At 42.1% G+C, this 23,226-nt stretch overlaps 1 protein-coding gene, 1 long non-coding RNA gene and 1 pseudogene across 2 annotated transcripts; 1 reads left to right on the top strand and 2 right to left on the bottom strand.

Moving 5' to 3' along the window:
- Window positions 1–11,019, bottom strand: part of LOC135511487 (KICSTOR complex protein SZT2-like) — a 141,157-nt pseudogene extending 130,138 nt beyond the window's left edge.
- Window positions 11,020–11,765: 746 nt separating this feature from the next.
- Window positions 11,766–16,836, bottom strand: LOC135513079 (uncharacterized). The gene is made up of 3 exons (XR_010451490.1): window positions 16,629–16,836; window positions 15,700–15,812; window positions 11,766–13,648 (listed from the first exon to the last, which is right to left on the bottom strand). It is a non-coding gene; the product is annotated as an uncharacterized LOC135513079 (long non-coding RNA).
- A 1-nt stretch (window position 16,837) lies between these two features.
- Window positions 16,838–22,973, top strand: LOC135513077 (mediator of RNA polymerase II transcription subunit 8-like). Its single transcript, XM_064935760.1, has 7 exons — window positions 16,838–16,932; window positions 17,127–17,248; window positions 17,875–18,019; window positions 21,441–21,581; window positions 22,051–22,138; window positions 22,310–22,546; window positions 22,772–22,973. The coding sequence occupies exons 1-7, from the start codon at window positions 16,927–16,929 to the stop codon at window positions 22,837–22,839; spliced, it is 807 nt and encodes a 268-aa protein (XP_064791832.1). The 5' UTR covers window positions 16,838–16,926; the 3' UTR covers window positions 22,840–22,973.
- Window positions 22,974–23,226: the final 253 nt, after the last annotated feature.

The raw sequence follows: 23,226 nt of genomic DNA, 5'->3' as shown, positions 1-23,226 counted from the left end.
ACTTAGAGCAGACAGAGTACCTCCAAACTGGTAAAATAAAGGCTAAATAAACAAACTAGGTTCAGTGCCTAATGGTGAAAATGCATTGTATGAAAGCCAGACAAAGTAGATACCGGCATGGTGGATCCAGGGGGGGGATGTAGAAGAGAGGAATTCTGTTCTTGGTGCTCTCAGGTATGGTGTAATTCTCTGGGAGAGAGTTAAAGGACTGCAAGTAGACCAGCATCTGATCCGTCTGGTTTATACTACAGAGGGCAGAATAACATGGGCGTTAACAAGAGAAATACACAGTATGTGCTCACAAAATTGTTTGAAGCAAGGCACTTTAAACAACCCTCTATCCTGAGGTACTACTCCGTGGCTGACCCTGTACCTCTCAACGTGTGTAGTTGAGGAGGGTTGAGATAAGCAGAAGACAAATCTCATTTTCTCACATTCACAAAATTGCCAATAGAGTATCTATTCTATTGACTTCTGCAGTGTGTTCCAAAATCGTCGTATGACAGAGGTGCGGTATGGGGAGGAGATGGGTTTCCTCAGAGTATAGCTGATATCATGGAGGATGTCGTAGCTTCTCACCATAGTGACCTCTACCCAGGTGGTCCATTTGGCAGGGTCCAGGGGCCACCGCTAGGTACTCTATTTGCATGTTGTGTTTCCATAGCAACACCAGCTTCACCTCCAGCTGGGTGCCACCTAGTGGGAAAGAGAGCAGAACAGACACTGAAACACAGCATTTATAGAAATGTATACAGTTAGTCTGGAAGACTGGGCCTAGTGAATGTTACTGCAGTAAAACAGATCTATATGGAGGTTTTTATGTGAATAGTAGATGATAACTTGAGGTTACTTGGGGCTGGATAGTACAGGGGTTTTCAAACTTTTTAACATCAAGGACCCCCAAATGTTATGATCCCCTGGATGAGGACCCCTACTAAAAAATATATATTTTCGCAAGCTGCCAATTAGTTCCTGAGAGCAACATGCAGCTCACGAGCTGCACAATGACTACCAGCGGTATTCCTATTACACATTTTGCCCTCAATCAAACTTCATTCACATAGCACATTGCAAACATGAATGCAATGTAATGAGCTTTACAGGAAAAAAATACTTAAAAACACAATGAAAAAAAAACAGAAATATTTACTACTACACAAACATAAGAGGTTACAAAAACGAATAACAAAACTAGAAAGACTCAAAAAGGACCATAAGGTTAAGGAAAGTGAAAAAGGTGTTTTAAGCATGTCTGATATGTATTGGGGTGCACAATAGTGGATTGATTTAAAAACCAATAGAATAAACTTCAAATGAATTATAAAACTCACAGGCAGTCTGTGCTCTCCATCTGGTCTTGGTCAGCACCTGAGCTGCAGCATTCTATATGTTTTGTAGTGTTGACCAATGGCATGCTTAGTAGACAGGACAAGACAGCATTACAGTAGTCAAGCGTGCTTATAATAAAAACATGGATGAGTATCAGCCTGAGACAGAAACGTCCACATGTTGGCAATGCTCCTCAGGTGGTAAAAAGCCATTTTGGTCACATACCTAACATGTGATTCAAAATTGAGTTCAGAATCTAAAATGACACCAAGGTGGTTAACCTTTATTGCCCATTAATTCAAATGTGCGGACAGATTCTCTCTGTGCTTTGGCTCCAATAATAAGTACCTCGATCTTGTCTTGATTTAGCTGGAGGCAGTTGTGAGCAATCCAAGTATTTCAATCACTAATACAGTCAAATAATGTATCTGTGGAGCTAAAATCCTCTGGTGACACAGAAATGTAATGTCGTGTATCATCTGCGTAGCAGTAAAAATCAATGCTGTGCTTTCTGATAACACTGCCAAGGGGTAACATTTATAAACTAAACAGTACCAGACCCAAAATCAAACCTTGTGGAAAGCCACTTGTGATATCTATTTTCTCTGAGCTATGTTCACCAAGGGTGACGAAACTATTGACCGGTTAAATAGGTCCTAAACCAATTTAGAACAGGACCGGAAAGGTCAACCCACCTCTCCAGTCTATCCAGAAGGACATCATGGACAACAGTGTCGAATGCAGCACTTAAATCCAAGAGTTTGGCATCTGTTGGCTGAAGATAATTGACCACTTTAACATCTGTAATAAGGTGTGCATGAAAACCAGATCGGAATTTTCAGAAATACAGTTGGCACTTCCCCAAAAATATTTTAGATGTTTGAAAAACAGTTTCTCCCGAATTTTGCTTAAGTATGGAAGATTAGAGATTGGCCGAAAATTGCTAATGCTGAAGAATCTCTATTATTCTTAGTGCATTGAGGAAAGTGCCTGTAAACAGGGAGTGGTTAACAATAGCTTACACTTCTTCAGATATGCAATTAAAACTGTTTTGAAGAAGTTGGTGGGGATAGGATTCAGAAGGCAGGTAGAAGGCTTAAGTTGTGATATCACTTTCCTGAGCATGTCTTTGTCAACTAGGGAAAATAACGCCATAGTGCCTTTGCATGGAAGGCTACAGAACATATCAAACTTCTCATCAGGTCTTGCTTGACTGACACCTAGCCTAATGTTTGTTATCTTAAAAATATGCTGCAAACTCAGAGGTTTGTGGGGGTAGGATTTATCAGGCCATCAATGGTCGAGAAGAGCACTCTCAAAATATTCTGACTTGTTATATTTGCCGCCTCAAAATATCATAATGGACCTGCAACTTCCGCTCTGCCTTTCTGCAATTTGTCCAATTTATTTATTTCCTCACTACTCCAAGGGGCACTCCGTTTGGATGTGGCTTTTTCAACTTTGTGCTCAGTCAGGAGGTCATTCACGAGAAAGGTTTTTACCAGTGATTGCACTAACATTTAAAAGCTCCATATTCAATGAGTGTGTGCCACTCTGCCCCTGGGGCATCTGGCTCGAGGTAACCAATGGAATAACAACCAAATTATTAATGTTGCAACCACATCTTTGGACAGTCTTCAATCTATCAGAATGGTAGGATATGACAGTTTGTATAAACTCACAAGAAGCCGGAGTTAGAGATACAAAACTGAGGATACTCAGAATAACCATAGTGCCATTTCTACGGGAGTTGATATGCTTTCCAAGTCCTCTGTTGCTTATTCTGACAGCGAGGACTGGAGCTCTACCAGACCATAAGTAAGAGTCAGTTTGCCTGGGCTACAGCAAAGTCGTTGTACTTAGAAAGCAGGTTATATTTTTCTCACAGCCGATTGAGCAGCCAGAAGGACCTATTCCCTAAGCTGCTTGATGGTGGTGCATTTAGGGCAGAAAAATCCCTTTTCAATTGATCAGTTCCATCTTATCTTCATCTTGTGATTGTGTGGAAAGAATCTCACACCTAAAGCATTTGTGCCCAGCAGTGGATACAAACACCGGTGGGCTAGCACTGCTAGCATTAGCCTGCTCTGTTTTCATGACGGCTGGCAGCTGTCATGACGTTGTATGAGGTTTATGACCCCCATAAATACAATATTTCTGCAATCCAACCAGTTGAAAGTGTCCGTTGGTACTTGAATTATATGATGTCAGATCAATTGTTGTCTGGGACATTATATCTGATAGAATGACATAAATTATATCTTGGAAAATCTACACATTCTAGTCATCAGATTTTAGCTTCTAAATTAGAGAATTATAAACGACGCTCACTCAGCCATGCCCAAGTGAACAGACATTGGTTGAGAACTATGAAACACTCCCTTCTCTCCCTCCCCCACTACAAAAGCCCATTGACGGAGGTCAACCTTAGTTCCCGACGACGTTAGGACTGGTGTCCATTTCAACGTGGAGGTGAAGATCACCATGCTGGAAGGATGAATTTCGAGCAGCAAGAATACAGCACGAGCTGAGTATGGCAACTTGGTATGAACTTTGAACTCTTATTCATTAAGAAGTGATATATCCTAGGTGTTGAGTTATCAGCTGCAGCTGTAAATGTACGTGGCCTAGGAAAGGACAGACAATCCTATGAGAAGACAGGGTACTTCAACGTATCTGCTCTACAACAATACGACCTGAAATATTCTACAAAGGACAAGGGCGATCTCAGCTGGGCAAACCAGTCGAAGAGTAGCTTAGTGTAATATATATCTTTCATTTTCCTTTTCCGAATGGGCGGTTATTAGAATGCATAAGATTCTGTATTTACGGTAGCATAGCTTCTCAAGGTCCGATAGAGACCCAATCCCCTTTTCCCTTAGTCTTCACGCACTTTCATTCAAACCCAACCCCCCTTCTTTGTGTAACCAGCAGTCATACCGGTTTTTCTTTTATGACATGATTAGTAATCGATGTATGATCCATCCTGTGTATATGTAATTCTATGTGATTATTTAGGTATTTAGTAAATAAATAAGCCATTTTTTGTATTGCTGATTCAACTTGTTAGCCAGGCTTTGTGAAGATAACCAAGAATTTTACGACTTTCAGATGAGACTGAATAAGGTGACGATTAATAATTGACTGCTATTGATATAAAAGATCTTCAGATCTTTAAGAGTTTATTTGGAAGACAGCAGCCCTATAAAACACTCTTCCGTGGTGCCCCAGGTTATTAACAAGTTCGTTTTTGCATTGTTTAACTCAATCACGTAATCAATCAAATGTTAGGTAATCAATTTGATAAAATAGCCTGTCATATAATTTAATCAGTCAGAGACACAACAACAGGAATTTGGAACACAAACTTGCGGTCCCAGCCGTAAAAAGGCCAACCACGTCGTGGAATCAGTAGCAATAAAAACTTTAGCTATGATTAAAAACCATTTAATTAAAATTATTTGATAAAAATAACAAAACAAGTGTAGACAGTAGACTGTTCTGTTGTGCAACTGTTTTCTTACTATTAAACTCAATACTAGTATTGTTTTCAATTTCGTAAAGCAGTTTGTCTCTCTTAACCAGGACTCGACTCGGACTCAGGAAGCCTGGTGACTGGTGGTTACAGGGAAGCAAGAGAGTCACTTGTGCGATGTGTAGCCTGTGATCGGAGGCAGAGCGGAGCCTGCCTGCCCAAAATCATTGCTTTCTCCCCTGCAGCTCACCAGCTGGCGTAGGCTGTGTGCCGGTATGGGCAAATCCTTCCCACTGCTAGAGAACAGAACCCTTGCTGGTCTGTGCACCCAGTGCTGCTAATATTCTGCTTATCATAGCAGCCTATCCAGTCCAAGTCATGTGAAAGCGAGTCCAAGTTACCAATGGTGGAGCCCAAGTTGAGTCAAAAGTCATGAGTTCAGAACTCGAGCACTACAACACTGGCTCAAAGTACCTCACCAGTGCCACACAGTACCTCAAAAGGTACACTATTAAACCAGTGATATCTCAAAGCCACCATCTAGCATCCACATCACATTTACTGCAACTGTTTTACTGCATAAGCATCTGGAACCCTAATGGTCTCCTACCCAGCCCCGACCCTAAAGGTCTCCTACCCAGCCCTGACCCTTAAGGTCTCCTACCCAGCCCCAACCCTAAAGTTCTCCTACTCAGCCCCGACCCTAAAGGTCTCCTACTCAGCCCCGACCCTAAAGGTCTCCTACTCAGCCCCGACCCTAAAGGTCTCCTACTCAGCCCCGACCCTAAAGGTCTCCTACTCAGCCCCGACCCTAAAGGTCTCCTACTCAGCCCCGACCCTTAAGGTCTCCTACCCAGCCCCAACCCTAAAGGTCTCCTACCCAGCCCAGACCCTAAAGGTCTACTAATTCTAAGGGGTTTCACTAAATTAAGTATTGGTGTCATTATAACTATAGAACATTTGTTTGGTAAAAGAATAAGACATATTAAAAATGGATGACTCGTGACTCTACCATTGGTGACTCAGACTAACACTCTACCTTCAGCCATAGTGACTCAACCTCAAGTTGTAGTGACGCAACTACAGTACTGCTGTGAGGTAATGTGACTGGTCTGAAAGAGTCCTGTACCTTTGGTAAGGTTGATCACCCTGATGGTGTATCCCTCTCTCAGTCTGACCGACACCACACTGACCAGGTGGGCGTGCACCTCCTTCTCTGTGTGCTTCTTCCTCCTCATCACTAATGCAGGGTTCCCAAGGGCTGACACCAGGTGCTCATTGAACAGCTTGTGCTGAGACACTGTGAAGCACACATACAAATAAATAATAAGTTAATTAATTCATGCATGCATTAATTCATACAGTGTTAAAGAAACGGCAACAAGAAGGCCCTGACGTGTGATTCAATATACAGTAGCTTATACTATTATTGAGAAGCAAGGTAAAGAAATTACTATTATCAACATCATGTGTTTTCACTTCCCCTGTTGCAATATGGACTGTGACAAACTTTGCCCGACCAAAACTCTGGTCCCTCTTACTTTGAAAAGCATCAGAAACAGACAAAAAGACAACCAACTTTATCTTGTCTAGGTGTCTAGCCAGCCATTAAAGCCTGTTCTTTTATCAGCATCTCCTCATGTTAAACCTCACATTATAAAGATTGACTTCTATTCAGAGACAAGCCAGACATCTCTGCGGGTTTATCCTGATTCACACGGATAATTATGGGGTGTTTGGAAATGACAAGATAATCGTACAAAAGCCACTGTGTTTGGACTGTCACAGACAGCGCTAAGGAGTTCAATCAAGAACACTATCTATAAAATGACTTGTTTCAGCCTAAATTGCACTCTGATGGGGATCAGGTACACAGCAGACGACAGACAACAATGATCATAGACATGTCCCGGAAACTAAATAAAGAGAACAAATAATGTCCTCAGCTCTCAGACTATTCTTTCTATACTTTCTGTTGATTTGTGTGTATGCAGGAAAACAGACAAAATATACTTAAGTATCAAAAGTGTATGTAATTCATAAAATATACTTAAGTATTGAAAGTAAAAGTATAAATCATTTACAATTCCCTATATAAGGGGCATACTCCAACACTCAAGACATAATTTAAAAAAGACGCAGTGTTTAATGAGTCCCCCAGATCAGAGGCAATAGGGATGACCAGGGATATTCACTTGATAAATGCATGAATTGGACCATTTCCTGTCCTGCTAGCCAGTACTTTTGAGTGTCAGGGAAAATGTATTGAGTAAAAAGTATGTTATTTTCTTTAGGGATGTAGTGAAGTAAAAGTAGTAAAAAAGGATATATAGTCAAGTAAAGTACAGCCCAAAAAAGACTTAAGTAGTACTTTAAAGTAATTTTACTTAAGTACTTTACACCCAGGGGCACCATATGGGGGGAAAGTTAGGACGATTCTGTTAGGTCCTGTGACTGACAGGGGCCCTAAAAAAATATTAGAACATTAGGTAAAACATTTTCAATATTAAATTATTAACCTATAATCATTAATACAATATTTTATTTACAATGTACTAATAAAACTAAATGGTTGATTTGTCTTGTTTTTGGCAAAAAGTAAACATCCAGAGAGCCTCTGTATTGCCCCCTCCCCTCCCTCTATCTACATGAAATGGTTCGGTCCTGCCCCCAAACCAGGCACAAACGGTACTTGCTAGCAGTGAATTGCGAGTGAGGAGTGCTGGTGGAGCATCAGGTCTCAGCTTCCCAAAGAAAAATCTGTCTGCCAAAAATGAAAAGAAAGAAAAGTAAAAGACATGAGAGAGAAAGGAAAGGGAGACAGTATGTCACCTAATGTCTCACAAAGGAAAGTTATTCATTAAAGTTAAGAGAATTTTACATTCAAGAATTGTAATTGCTAATTTCTTATAGAGGGTATCAGTCTTGCATCAAATAGCAAATTCCACTGCAGTGTTGCATGAATGTCTGCACAGTGTTATATTTTCACAGCTCACTGTCAGTAAATATCCTACAGTAAACATTGGACTACAAGAGAGTTGCAAGCCTGCAAAGGTAGAGTTATTTAAAGCTTTGAACGGGTCGATTGGGTTCTGGAGGTGTATGGTTACAGCAATTGCGCAGGGATGGTGTGGCCTGTGGTGGTTATCTTTCATGGGGGCCCAAAGTGATATCTTTCATGGGGGCCCAAAGTGATATCTTTCATGGGGGCCCAAAGTGATATCTTTCATGGGGACCCAAAATCCCTGGCGGCAGCCCTGTTTGCACCACTGGATTAGCGTAGTCATAGTGCAATATGTAGTTGATAATCAGTGACCACTAAGTGGATGTCACCAACTAAAGTATTCAAATGACTAACGTTTAACTTCCGACATAATGCCCGGCATAACAATGTGACAAGGGTAACGACATGTCTGTAGTATCATGATGTGCTGTGCAATTTAAAAGCTAATGGTGGGATATGAAAAAAATCTGAGAACATGAAAGTGATCTACTCAAATCCTGTTTTGGCTCAGGACATTGAGCAAAACTGTAATGGCGAACAACAATTCTAGAGTGAAAAATTGACAAAATACCATACTCTTTCTTACCATAGTAGTAAGGGTTCATGGACTCGCTGGTCTTGAGGAAAGAGTATGTGAGGAAGGCCTTGTGGTAGGTGTTCATGTTCTGACTGGCCAGGTCAGGCTCAGGACAGCTAGACAGGTAGGAGCCAAAGGTCGCCAAGGAGATGAACTTCATCAGCTCAACGTTAGGGATGTACCCAAAATTACAAGTCGTATGAGTAGGCCCTGCCCACCTGACAACATACACAGAGAACGGAAACAAAATATGAAACCAACCACAACTATAGATTATCCACAATATGTGAAGATTTATTCAGAACCAACTTTGATTACGAAAATAGTGTTACTGAATGAGAGAGACAATATTTAGTAGATGGATTCTCTGAAGGGCAGTTGCCTACTGGCCTAAAATCCAAACTGAATCCATGAGTTTCACTTTGTTAAACAGAGCATGGACTCAGTTTGGATTCCATGCTCGTTGTCTGCCTCAGTTGAGAAGATACAATAATCCACAGTAGACAGCAGCTCTCATGGTGTGTCCGAATGTTGTAATGTACACTGAATATACACAACAGTTTGACCCACTGGGCTATGTTGTGGCATGTTTCAGTACCTGAATGAAGGAGCAGGTGATGGTTCCACTTTTGAGCTGGTTCAGAAGGGTCTCACACACAGCCACGTCAGGCACACTGGTCACCCCATCTGTAATTACGATTACACCTGGAGAAGTTTGATTGAGAGTTTGGTTTAATGGGTTACAACAAAACAGGATCAACTCAGGTTAAGGCAGGTAAAACTGACTGAAACAAATGTCACTCTTCCCTAGGGATCAGTGGTAAAAAGCTAGGCTTTCAAAGACAAATAGGCACATTGTGGAAAACCAACATTGATTGTTCAATTGAACAAAGAAATGCAGTAAGTATGGACGGTCTAAACCAACCTGCAATGGAGTTGGGGGACAACAACTGTAGAGCTAGGATGCCCTGTCACACCATGCTGACCAGCCCTACGTCTGCAGTCACCATGGAAATGCCATGTTTCCTCACAGGCACCTCCTCCATGATCATGTCACTGCCGAACCCAGGGCAAAGGATTGGCCAAACAAACTATGAGAGAGAAAATTAATGATCAACTGAGATCAACCTGAAAATGGGGGGGGGGGGGGGTATCTGGGGGGCTCTGAGATACCAGAACGCATTGAGAAAAAGAAAAATAAGTCAACCAACGTAGCAGCACAGTAGACAGAGTAACCAGCCAAGTAGCCTACTATCTATGGTGGTGAAATGGACAGCACTCTCCAAGGTGCTGATTCATTCAAAGCATTTTTACCCATATACTTGAGTATAGCTGCAGGGCTTACACAAGTCTGAATTTCTTATTGCCTCGTTTTCTAGACATCAATATACAGCAACGTTTTTACACATCACTGCAGAACGAACACCCGCCATATACACACACATAGTAAGCTGTGGGGCTTACCAGAATCAAATTCATGTTATTTTCAAGACATCACTGCAGAAAGCCTGCCATATACACACACATAGTAAGCTGTGGGGCTTACCAGAATCAAATTCATATTATTTTCAAGACATCACTGCAGAAAGCCTGCCATATACACACACATAGTAAGCTGTGGGGCTTACCAGAATCAAATTCATATTATTTTCAAGACATCACTGCAGAAAGCCCGCCATATACACACAGTCAGCTGTGGGGCTTACCAGACATCATGTAGCAGTAGAACAAATATCACAATATCGGAAGATAACTTCAAAACAAATAAATCAATATAGGCTACAGCAGAACACACGAGAATATATAGGCTTCCTGCCTATGTGACAATATGATGCACATATTCACATTAACCTCCCACAATGACAATCCCCGTATCAAGTCCACTTAACCACTGACAGTCAATTTCTTGCTCAAAGCTATGAGAGGGCCTGTGGCTGTGATGTTTAGCCTCCTAAGGAGGTTGGGAAGATAACACTCAAAATGAAAAAAAATTCTGTAGAGTAACTATAACCTGGGTGTCCTTGTCTACAGGGCTGTAGAGTAACTATAACCTGGGTGTCCTTGTCTACAGGGCTGTAGAGTAACTATAACCTGGGTGTCCTTGTCTACAGGGCTGTCGGGTAACTATAACCTGGGTGTCCTTGTCTACAGGGCTGTAGAGTAACTATAACCTGGGTCCTTGTCCTTGTCTACTTGGGGCTGTAGAGTAACTATAACCTGGGTGTCCTTGTCTACAGGGCTGTCGGGTAACTATAACCTGGGTGTCCTTGTCTACAGGGCTGTAGAGTAACTATAACCTGGGTGTCCTTGTCTACAGGGCTGTCGGGTAACTATAACCTGGGTGTCCTTGTCTACAGGGCTGTAGAGTAACTATAACCTGGGTGTCCTTGTCTACGGGGCTGTAGAGTAATTATAACCTGGGTGTCCTTGTCTACAGGGCTGTCGGGTAACTATAACCTGGGTGTCCTTGTCTACAGGGCTGTAGAGTAACTATAACCTGGGTGTCCTTGTCTACAGGGCTGTAGAGTAACTATAACCTGGGTGTCCTTGTCTACAGGGCTGTAGAGTAACTATAACCTGGGTGTCCTTGTCTACAGGGCTCGCTGACACCAAATGCACCTTGGTTGGAGCCATGTTCAAAAACCTTTTTTCTGACAGCTCTTTGCTTTTTTTGCTTTTTTACAACTGAGGCAGAGGATATAACTGTACATTCCACCCAGTCTTTTGCTTGTTTAAATCAGTGTGGCAGGAGAGGATGATTACACAGAAGGGTCACCACACTTTTACATGATGATGGGTCAGGAGAAATAACGAGGAGCAAACTTAATTTAACAGTACCTCTTGCGGCATTATTTATTAATTGTTTCACTGTTCGCACTATACATATTTTTTTTTAAAGCAAACAGGGCCTCACAAGTGGCGCAGCGGTCTAAGGCACTGCATCGCAGTCACTATAGACCCGGGTTCGATCCCAGGCTGTGTTGCAGGCCGGCCGCAACCGGGAGACCCATGAGGCGACGCAAAATTGGCCCAGAGTTGTCCGAGTAAAGTTTAGCTGGCCCGGGATGTCCTTGTCCCATCGGACTACTTATGGCGGCGGGCCAGGCACATGCACGCTGACTTCGGGCGCCAGTTGTATGGTGTTTCCTCTGACACATTTGTGCGGCTGGCTTCCAGGTTAGGCAACCAGTGTCAGAAAGCGGCGTGGCTTGGCAGGGTCGTGTTTTGACCTTCATCTCTTACGAAGTCCATATGGGAGTTGCAGCGATGAGACAAGACTAACTACCAATTGGATATCACGAAATTGAGAAAAATGGGTAAAAAGTAAAAATTATATTTTATTTATGTATTTGCAAACAGTGAAATAATTTATAAATAATGCCGCGAGAGGTACCGGATCCGAGAAAGAAGATGTCTGAATGAACAAAGTCAACTAGGTAATGAGTTCACGTTTTCTAGCCTCAGATTGGACAGTTTACTGGACACAATTGTGTAGGATAGACTATTGTGCAACACCCAACACTATTCCTATTAATTATTCTGGATATAATAACAACAAATTACATAGCCTAATGGACTTATTCATAATATGATCTGGTAATGAAATAGCATGACAAATACATTTTGGTTTTTATGTAACACCCAGGGGTGAAAGTAGATTGAATTTCTTCCCAGTACAGTACTTTTTATGGGCCTAATCATAGAATGACATAAATAATCCCTATTCAATAGGACCTAGTCGTAAAGATTTGTCACTTCATTTTTTTAAACGTATTACCTTTTATTGTGGCATAAACACTACCAGTCATGATGTTTTCATCTGATTGTCAAACAATCACTTCAAATGCCTCCTTTACTAGGCTACCCGTGCAAGTTCATCCACCTGCAACATATTTCCTACATCCAGTGGTGAATAGAAAGCTACATCTTTCACAGAATTTATGCCTCCACTGCTGTCCGCGCGCATCTCATTGTCGACCACTCATCTCTGCCTTGACAAAAAGTCAGTGTTCTCGTCGAACCACCACATTTTGGTGTGTAGGTTATACCACCTGTTTTCAAGTCCATTCGCAAATTCATCATTCCTCTGACATGCGGTAATGATACATAGTGGTGTAATAGCCTATAGCTTTGACATTTTGTTTTCATTATTGTGATAGACTCATGTTTTACTGGTACGACGTACCCCCACTATTTATTTTGCAGGGACGATGTAATGGACCATACCACCTTACTTTCACCCCTGGTTATACCTGCAATTTCGAACAATTACAAGGGGCTTGAAGTAGGCTTCTTGAAATTGAATACTGAGCTCAGAAATTCAAGTACTGGAATAGGCTTACAATGAAGATTTACTCAATTTGGTGTTTGAGAAGTCGTTGTAATTATTGTAGACAATTTATAAGTTCTCCTGCTCTGTGATTTCATTATTTATCCATTTTTGTGTGAGATGTGGCCACTTCTGTTTGTTTCCCACCGCACCTCTGTTGCGGTAAAACCACATGTGGTTATGATGAGAACGACAATATATCTAATGCAGGCTTCAACTTCGCTTCCCATACAAATCCTTCTATTACAAAAGGAACCTTTTTTTGGTTGCTTTCTGATTATAACATGGTGATTGAAATGGTGAGAATAATGCTACAGCTATTCATGGCTTTATTATGTGCCTGCGATGGCCACTTGGGCTACAGAAGAATCAACATCAAATCAAATGTATTTATATAGCCCTTCATATATCAGCTGATATCTCAAAGTGCTGTACAGAAACCCAGCCTAAAACCCCAAACAGCAAGCAATGCAGGTGTAGAAGCACGGTGGCTAGGAAAAACTTCCTAGAAAGGAAGAAACCGAGAGAGGAACCAGGCTATGAGGGGTGGGCCAGTCCTCTTCTGGCTGTGCCAGGTGGAGATTATAACAGAACATGGCCAAGATGCTCAAATGTTCATAAATGACCAGCATGGTAAAATAATAATAATAATCACAGTAGTTGTCGAGGGTGCAGCAAGTCAGCACCTCAGGAGTAAATGTCAGTTGGCTTTTCATAGCCGATCATTAAGAGTATCTCTACCGCTCCTGCTGTCTCTAGAGAGTTGAAAACAGCAAGTCTCGGACAGGTAGCACGTCCGGTGAACAGGTCAGCGTTCCATAGCTGCCGGCAGAACGGTTGAAACTGGAGCAGCAGCACGGCCAGGTGGACTGGGGACAGCAAGGAGTCATCATGCCAGGTAGTCCTGAGGCATGGTCCTAGGGCTCAGGTCCTCTGGGAGAGAGAAATAAAGAGAGAAAGAGAATTAGAGAGAGCATACTTAAATTCACACAGGACACCGGATAAGACAGGAGAAGTACTCCAGATTAAACAAACTGACCCTAGCCCCCCGACACAAACTACTGCAGCATAAATACTGGAGGCTGAGACAGGAGGGGTCAGGAGACACTGTGGCCCCATCCGATGATACCCCCAGATAGGGTCAAACAGGAAGAATATAACCCCACCCACTTTGCCAAAGCACTAGGCTACCCTGGGGCGGCAGGGTAGCCTAGTGGTTAGAGCGTTGGACTAGTAACCGGAAGGTTGCAAGTTTAATCCCCCGAGCTGACAAGGTACAAATCTGCCGACTCAACCCACTCAAGTGCATCATTTTTGGACAGAAAGTTTCTGATTTTTGCAATGTTACGTAAATGGAAAAAAGCTGTCCTTAAAACAGTCTGCATGCATCCAACGTATTTAGTCAGGCAAGTCCACATTATTCTCAAATACAGTATTTTAGAATGTTTTTTTAAAACACCTTTTGCATTCTATTTTTGTGTGTGTGTGTGTGTGTGTGTGAAAGGCCTTGAATTTGACTTGCCCTTGTCTTAATGAAGCCTGCTTAAAGGGTGTATAGTGCTAGGCCTGTTGTTGTTGTATAGGTGGAGTTATGAGTCAATATTTATATATATACACAGTACCAGTCAAAAGTTTGGACACACCTACTCATTCCAAGGTTCTTCATTTTTTACTATTTTCAACATTGTAGAATAATAGTGACAACATCAAAACTATGAAATAACACATATGTAATCATGTAGTAACCAAAAAACATGTTAAAAAACTAAAAATATATTTTATATTCTTCAAAGTAGCCACCCTTTGCCTTAATGACAGCTTTGCACACTCTTGGCACTCTCTCAACGAGCTTCATGAGGTAGTCACCTGGAATGCATTTCAATTAACAGGTCTGCCTTTGTGGAATTTCTTTCCTTCGTAATGCATTTGAGTCAATCAGTTGTGTTGTGATAAGATTGGGCTATCTTCTGTATACCACCCCTATTTGGTAAAAGACCAAATCCATATTATGGCAATAACAGCTCAAATAAATCATTACTTTAATTAAGACATGGAGGTTAGTCAATCAGGAACACTTCAAGAACTTTAAAAGTTATTCAAGTGCAGTCACAAATAAATGCTTCAGAGTTCAAGTAACAGACATCTCAACATCAACTGTTCAGAGGAGACTGTGTGAATCAGGCCTTCATGGTCAAACTGCTGCAAAGAAACCACTACTAAAGGACACCAATAAGAACAAGAGACTTTCTTGGGCCAAGAAACATGAGCAATGGACATTAGACCAGTCCAAATTTTAGATTTTTGGTTGCTACCGCTGTGTCTTTGTGAGACACAGAGTAGATGAACGGATGATCTCTGCATGTCCGGTTCCCACCGTGAAGCATGGAGGAGGAGGTGTGATGGTGATTTGCTAGTGACACTGTATATGTGATTTATTTAGAATTCAAGGCACACATATCCTGCATGGCTACCACAGCATTCTGATGCGATCAGCCATCCCATCTGGTTTGCGCTGAGTGGGACTATCATTTATTTTTCAACAGGAAAATGACAAAACACACCTTCAGGCTGTGTAAGGGCTATTTTGCCAAGAATGAGTGATGGAGTGCTGCATCAGATGACCTGGCCTCCACAATCACCCAACCTCAACCCAATTGAGGCGAGTTGGACCGCAGAGTGAGGAAAAAGCAGCCAAGTGCTCAGCATATGTGGGAACAATTCAAGATTGTTGGAAAAGCATTCCAGGTGAAGCTGGCTGAGAGAATGCCAAGAGTGTGCAAAGCTGACATCAAGGCAAAGTGTGGTTACTTTGAAGAATCTCATAAAATATATTCTGATTTGTTTAGCACTTTTCGGTTACTACATGATTTCTGGGCTGGTTGCAGATCTGCTTACGCTGTTTTGCCAACACTTATAGTCGTTATCATTGGAGCGACAGCACAAAAGTCTAGCTACATCTCCTCCAGTAGAGCTAGTTAACCCACCAGTTCAGACTTTAGGACCGATTGAGCTTGCCCAGGAACCAGGCCAGACATACGTTGTGTGAGATACGGTATTCCTCCTTCATTAGCAGGTACACCTGGTCTGGCTCCTCCACCTGAAGAAGACAAAGAGTAAGAATTAGAACATTTGGTGTTATCTCGTGAAAAAAATGACAGAGCCCTTTGAGAAGAATCAGGATGTTGTCCTGGACCCTGCTTCTGCCAACATATTGATGAACTTTGACATCCTCATGAACTAAAATAATCAATTATCTGGTCTGCAAGGGAAGGACTCTTTGTGCCCTTTGTTCAGTAATGTGGTTTAATAGCCTACATATTAGCAAGATACTGGACTTCTGTCACACCACGGCTTAATCACATTAAACTACCTTACATCAGTTTGCATATTCTGTGTGAAGTCTTCCTGACACTATCATATGCCATAAAATGGGTCACATAAAGCTAAATGAGCAGCAATCTGATCCCAATTCGACTCATGTGATGCACGGCATGACACTGGCAAAACAACCGGTCTATAGCTTTATACGGCCTGTCAAGCAAATGCATAAGATACATCTTATGCTAGTTGTTGTAATTGTCCCTTGTATTTGACAGCAAATACAGGGGACATCTTTGGTATGCTCACTTCTAGCGGACTAAACTCAACTTCCTTCACCATGGAGTGGAATTTAGTCTGCTCGGTCAGTTCAGGCGCGAGCGTTTTGCAAGTTACTCTGCTGACTGTTTGAAATTAATTGTAGAAGTTAGTTAGTTTAACAAGCTAGTGGCAACTCAGAGTTACAAACACATGAACCTCAGTAAAGTATCTCATTGTCCTGGCATAACGACTGACTTATTCACTTCGTTTTCATACACGACTGCAGGCTAGTCGTTGTTGTATTTTGTTTATTTAGTTATAAACCACACGTGACCTGGATGCTTCGGTCTTCGTTTCTCCACCGGAGTTCAACAGCTAGGCCTTCAACGGTTTTGTAGTTCTACTTTTGATTCCAATATGCCAGCTTTCTGAAAAATAGTGCAGATAAGTGGTATAAAATATTTTATTGAGAATTTCACGGCATAACGACTCAAAGTAACACACGGTTGTCTGGCTAATTACAAAGGATTGGAACTAAATGATTCTGAGCGGAGCATGCCCACTGTTGCACGCATTATTTACTTCCGGTAGATATTTATTTCGCTAGCCAGCAGGTTCGCTACTCTAATAAAATGCAGGTAAGGTGGCTTTTCGACAAAATGTTAAATTCTGAACCAGTCAATTGTCTTAAATGAAGTACAGTTCCTCATAGCGCATGACATGCTTATTTGTATTCAGCTAACGTTGCCCCAAGTTACTGCTAGCGACTCACTAAGAGCTAAATGTTAACGCGTTATTAATCAAATCTGTTTTTTTTTTTGTTTCTGTCAAGCAACGGGAAGAAAAATTGCTGGACGCATCCGTGGAATCGCTTATTTCCCGCGTAGCTCATCTAAAAAACGCTCTTCACAGTTTCATCTACAAGTTGGAAAACGAGTATGAACGACTGACATGGTAAGTGACTAACTTAGCTGCTATAGCTATGAAAAGTATCGTCTAGGCAGACAATTAGCTGCTTTGTTCCCAGATGGCTGACTGCATCACATTAGCCGGTTACAATCTGCTACCTAGCAAGTGACGAGCTAAATACCAACGTTAGTTAGCTAACTTTAGTTCGTATGCTTGCCTGGTTTCTTCATAGGTTCCCTCCATTCTAGGGATTTGTTTAAACCACCGGGCTTCTACTTCTGCATTGCTGGCTGTTTGGGGATTTAGACTAGGTTTCTGTATAAGCATCTGCTGATGTAAAAAGGGCTTTTAAATACATTTGATTGATTGATTCTTCCATAATTATGCATTATACTTTTTTGGATGCGCATTTGGGTGTCGAGCTGTTTAAATTATGCCATATTTTCACACATCGTCATCTGATCGGCTGATGTAAAAATGGCTTTGTACATAAATTGCATATTATACGTTTGGAGTAAGCTAGCTAGGTCCCAGTGTTGCTTTTGGATGGCATTGCTGAAAGCAATTGCGAGACTTGGTTACCTATTTGGATAAATTAATTAATATAATTGTATGAAAATAAATGTACTCTAATAGTTAATTCATGAAGTCTCTCTATAATTGGACAATAGGCCCTCTGTGTTGGACAACTTTGCCCTCTTGTCCGGTCAGTTGAACACCATCAATAAACTGTTGCGGAATGAGAAGACACCATCTTTCCGTCAGCAGATCATCATCCCCCTGCTGTTGTCTCCAGACAGGGATGAAGAACTAGCTGTGAGTATCTTTTCTGTGGATGAGGATTAGCCTGGTTAAACCAGACTGAATGCTGTACTCAGGCAGTGAAACAATGGTGAGAACAGCATTGAGTCTGGTTTAACCAGGCTAGAGGAGAATAGTTTTTGACACACATTTATTTATTTTATTTCACCTTTATTTTACCAATTAAGCTGGTTGAGAACAAGTTCTCATTTACAACTGTGACCTGGCCAAGATAAAGCAAAGCAGTGCGACAGAAACAACAGAGTTACATGGAATAAACAAGCGTACAGTCAATAACACGATAGAAAGAAAGGTCTATATACAGTGTGTACAAATGGCATGAGGAGGTATGGCAATAAATAGGCCATAGTAGCAAAGTAATTACAATTTAGCAGATTAACACTGGAGTGATAGATGAGCAGATGATGATGAGCAGATGATGGTGTGTAAGTAGTGATACTGGTGTGCCAAAGAGCAGCAAAGTAAATAAAAACAATATGGGGAAGAGGTAGGTAGATTGGGTGTTCTATTTACAGATGGATAATGGACAGCTGCAGCGATTGGTTAGCTGCTCAGATAGCTGATAAAGTTAGTGAGGGAAATGTAAGGCTTCAGCGATTTTTGCAATTCATTCCAGTCACTGGCAGCAGAGAACTGGAAGGAAAGGAGGCCAAATTAGGTGTTTGCTTTGGGGATGACCCGTGAGATATACCTGCTGGAGTGCATGCTACGGGTGGGTGTTGTTATCGTGACCAGTGCGCTGAGATAAGGCGGAGCTTTACCTAGCAGACTTGTAGATGACCTGGAGCCAGTGGGTCTGGCGACGAATATGTAGCGAGGGCCAGCTGCCTAGAGCATACAGGTCGCAGTGGTGGGTGGTACAAGGCGCTTTGGTAAAAAAAAAAACGAATGGTGCTGTGATAGACTGCATCCAATTTACTGAGTAGAGTATTGGAAGCTATTTTGTAGATGACATCGCCGAAGTCGAAGATTGGTAGGATAGTCAGTTTTACTAGGGTAAGTTTGGCGGCGTAATTGAATGAGGCTTTGTTGCGAAATAGAAAGCCGATTCTTGATTTGATTTTCGATTGGAGATGTTTGATATGAGTCTGGAAGGAGAGTTTACAGTCTAGCCAGACGCCTAGGTATTTGTAGTTGTCCACGTATTCCAGGTAAGAACCGTCCAGAGTAGTGACCGTCCAGAGTAGTGATGCTCGTCGGGCGGGTGTGGCAGCGAACGGTTGAAAAGCATGCATTTATTTTTGCTAGCGTTTAAGAGCAGTTGGAGGCCACGGAAGGAGAGTTGTATTGCATTGAAGCTCGTCTGGAGGTTAGTTAACAGTGTCCAAAGAGGGGCCAGAAGTATATAGAATGGTGTTGTCTGCGTAGAGGTGGATCAGGGAATCACCCGCAGCAAGAGTGACATCGTTGATGTATACAGAGAAAAGAGTCGACCCAGGAATTGAACCCTGTGGTACCCCCATAGAGACGGCCAGAGGTCCGGACAACAGGCTGTCCGATTTTACACACTGAACTCTATCTGCAAAGTAGTTGGTGAACTAGGCAAGGCAGTTATTTGAGAAACCAAGGCTATTGAGTGTGCCAATAAGTGATTGACAGAGTCGAAAGCCTTGGCAAGGTCGATGAAGACGGCTGCACAGTACTGTCTTTTATCGATGTCGGTTATAATATCGTTTAGTTCCTTGAGCGTGGCTGAGGTGACCCGTGACCAGCTTGGAAACCGGATTGCACAGCGGAGAAGGTACAGTGGGATTCAAAATGGTCAGTGATTTGTTTATTTACTTGCTTTGAAAGACTTTAGAAAGGCAGGAAGGATGGATATAGGTCTGTAACAGTTTGGGTCTAGAGTGTCTCCCCCTTTGAAGAGGGGGATGACCGCGGCAGCTTTCCAATCTTTAGGGATCTCGGACGAAATAAGAGGTTGAACAGACTGGTAGTAGGGGTTGCAACAATGGCGGCAGATAATTTTAGAAAGAGAGGGTCCAAATTGTCTAGCCCAGCTGATTTGTACGGGTCCAGGTTTTGCAGCTCTTTCAGAACATCTGTGATCTGGATATGGGTGAAGGAGAAGCTGGGGAGGCTCTGGCAAGTACAGTGGGGAGAACAAGTATTTGATACACTGCTGATTTTGCAAGTTTTCCAACTTACAAAGCATGTAGAGGTCTGTAATTTTTATCATAGGTCCACTTCAACTGTGAGAGATGGAATCTAAATCAAAAATCCAGAAAATCACATTGTATGATTTAAGTAAGTAATTAATTAGCATTTTATTGCATGATATAAGTATTTGATCACCTACCAACCAGTAAGAATTCCGGCTCTCACAGACCTCTTAGTTTTTCTTTAAGAAGCCCTCCTGTTCTCCGCTCATTACCTGTATTAACTGCACCTGTTTGAAATCATTACTTGTAAGAAAGACACCTGTCCACACACTCAATCAAACAGACTCCAACCTCTCCACAATGGCCAAGACCAGAGAGGGTGTAAGGACATCAGGGATAATTTGTAGACCTGCACAAGGCTGGGATGGGCCACAGGACAACAGGCAAGCAGCTTGGTGAGAAGGCAACATCTGTTGGCACAATTATTAGAAAATGGAAGAAGTTCAAGATGACGGTCAATCACCCTCGGTCTGGGGTTCCATGCAAGATCTCACCTCGTGGGGCATCAATGATCATGAGGAAGGTGAGGGATCAGCCCAGAACTACACAACAGGACCTGGTCAATAACCTGAAGAGAGCTGGGTCCACAGTCTCAAAAATATATGATCTCTGTAATTGCAAACACAGGTTTCTGTACCAAATATTAAGTTCTGCTTTTCTGATGTATCAAATACATATGTCATGCAATAAAATGCAAATTAATTACTTTAAAAATTATTAAAAGTCATACAATGTGATTTTCTGGATTGTTTTAGATTCCATCTCTCACAGTTGAACTGTACCTATGATAAAAATTACAGACCTCTACATGCTTTGTAAGTTGGAAAAGTGGCAAAATCGGCAATGTATCAAATACTTGTTCTCCCACTTTTTTTTAACCTTTATTTAACTAGGCAAGTCAGTTAAAGAACAAATTCTTATTTTCAATGACGGAGGAACAGTGGGTTAACTACCTGTTCAGCGGCAGAACGACAGATTTGTACCTTGTCAGCTCAGGGTTTTGAACTTGCAACCTTCCGGTTACTAGTCCAATGCTCTAACCACTAGGCTACCCTGCCGCCACTGTAGCTGCGAGGGGTGCGGCGCTGTTTGTTGGCTGGGGTTGGGGTAGCCAGGAGGAAAGCATGGCTACCTGTAGAAAAATGCTTATTGAAATTTTAGATTATCATGGATTTATTGGTGATCATGGATTTATTGGTGATGACATACCCTAGTCTTTGCTTACCGCCGTACACACTGCCCCCTCTCTCCAGAAACTGACCGAGCAACGCGTGCCTGTTTTCAGCCATGAGATTGTGCCGGATCACCTGCGCACCAAGCCTGATCCTGAGGTGGAGGAGCAGGAGAAACAGCTGAGTGCGGAAGCTGCCCGGATAGGACCTGAGGTGGCACAGGTAAACTGACTTGGTCTTCATCTAATCATACTGCAGTTTGAGAGGAAAGCAGCTCCCTGGTTCACATAAGGAGACCTGTATCATTTTCATACTACTGAGGGAAATTCTACATCCACCTGTTGCTGAAAAGGATAATAAAATATTGAAGCCACTTCAAGCCAGCGTGACGGCCGTCACTGTGCTTAGCAGGTGAGCTGGCCGTACAACGGCTCATACCAGGGTCATCTGCCTCTCAAACACATGTAACTGTTTGCGAACGTTTGTGCGTACATTTCAAGCTGTGGAATGAGGTTACGGTACTATAACAGTTAGTTACATATGCCCAAATGAACACAAACTTATCTTGTTTGGTGGGAAGACACAAAGTAAAATGGTGCTTGTCATGTAATGCACCCATGTACATTGTAGTCTATCTATCCAACAACTCAAGTTGGAGTAACAAAATAATGCCTTGTTTTTCTCCCAACAGAAACAAATCCAGACACTGAACAAACTCTGTTCAAATCTACTGGAGAAACTGAACAATCCTCGCGATGACAGGGATGCAGACAGTGCAGGTACACTGATTGAACCAAGATTCCCTTTTTACCTGAGAACATTTACAGATACGCTAACGTAAGAACTGTTATGGAGTTTATTGATGCTTATATACTCAAGATGTACAGGCGGTCTAACCTAAAAATCCATGGTATGGAGTTGATACTTATGCACTCTCCTCTCTGTTTTAGCTATACGGCAAAACAAACCCTCTTTCAACCCTGCTGACACCAATGCACTGGTGGCAGCGGTGGGATTTGGGAAGGGGCTTTCGAAGTGCAGGCCCCCTGGTCCTGTGGCCCCTGGACACACAGGACAAGGGCCCATGATGAGTGGAGGTCCCACCTTACAGCAGGTCACCATCGGTGGGGGTTCAGGCCAGCAGCAAGGCATGGGGCCTGGTGCTCCTCAGCAGCAAGGACAGCCAGGTATGAAGATCCTGAATGTCATATAGACCTGAGTCTTGCTTTGCTACACTTAAGTGTTTTATTCACTTTAAGGCCATAACTCAAGGTTCTATAGACCTGAATAATAAGGGCAGTTGGTTTTTCAGATTCCTAGTCCTGGAGAAAAAATGACTTTAAATGTACCAGACCATTCAGGTATTGAGAAAAAGACTACTCTGTAACTGATTTGTTTATTTTATTTTTCAGGGAAAATGCCATGCAACATCAAGACAAACATCAAGGCTGCCTCCTCAATGCATCCTTACAACCGATAAGATTCTATCTCATACTGATAGGAAGCCTACAGAGTGAGCCATGTAAAGTAATGCAAGTATTCATATGATATATGTATGCTATCTTTTGATTAAATACATACTTTTTCGAAGTATCATACTGTGAAAGTGCAGAACTTTGTCAGATGTGCTTCCATTTGTGAACACTAGATAGCACTGTCTTTCCATTTATATTCAAGGGACAAGACAGTTTGAGAACTTGGTCATTGTTGCAGAAAAGGTCACTGGTTCGATCCTCGAGCCGGCTAGGTGAAAATCTCATTGTGCACTTGAGCAAGGCACTTAGCCCTAATACCTCATGTAAGTTGCTCTGGATAAGAGTGTCTGCTAAATAACAAAAATGTAAACAAGTCTGCATTATTTTATGTC

Source organism: Oncorhynchus masou, chromosome 24, assembly GCF_036934945.1.
Source record: "Oncorhynchus masou masou isolate Uvic2021 chromosome 24, UVic_Omas_1.1, whole genome shotgun sequence".
NCBI classification, from domain to species: domain Eukaryota; kingdom Metazoa; phylum Chordata; class Actinopteri; order Salmoniformes; family Salmonidae; genus Oncorhynchus; species Oncorhynchus masou.
This window is presented reverse-complemented; position numbering and strand designations above follow the sequence as displayed.

Excerpts from the sequence above, each read along its gene's own strand:
- LOC135513077 (XM_064935760.1), top strand. Across the intron at positions 21,582-22,050 it reads TAGGACCTGAGGTGGCACAG|AAACAAATCCAGACACTGAA; the intron begins GTAAACTGACTT and ends TTCTCCCAACAG. Across the intron at positions 22,547-22,771 it reads TCAGCAGCAAGGACAGCCAG|GGAAAATGCCATGCAACATC; the intron begins GTATGAAGATCC and ends TTTATTTTTCAG.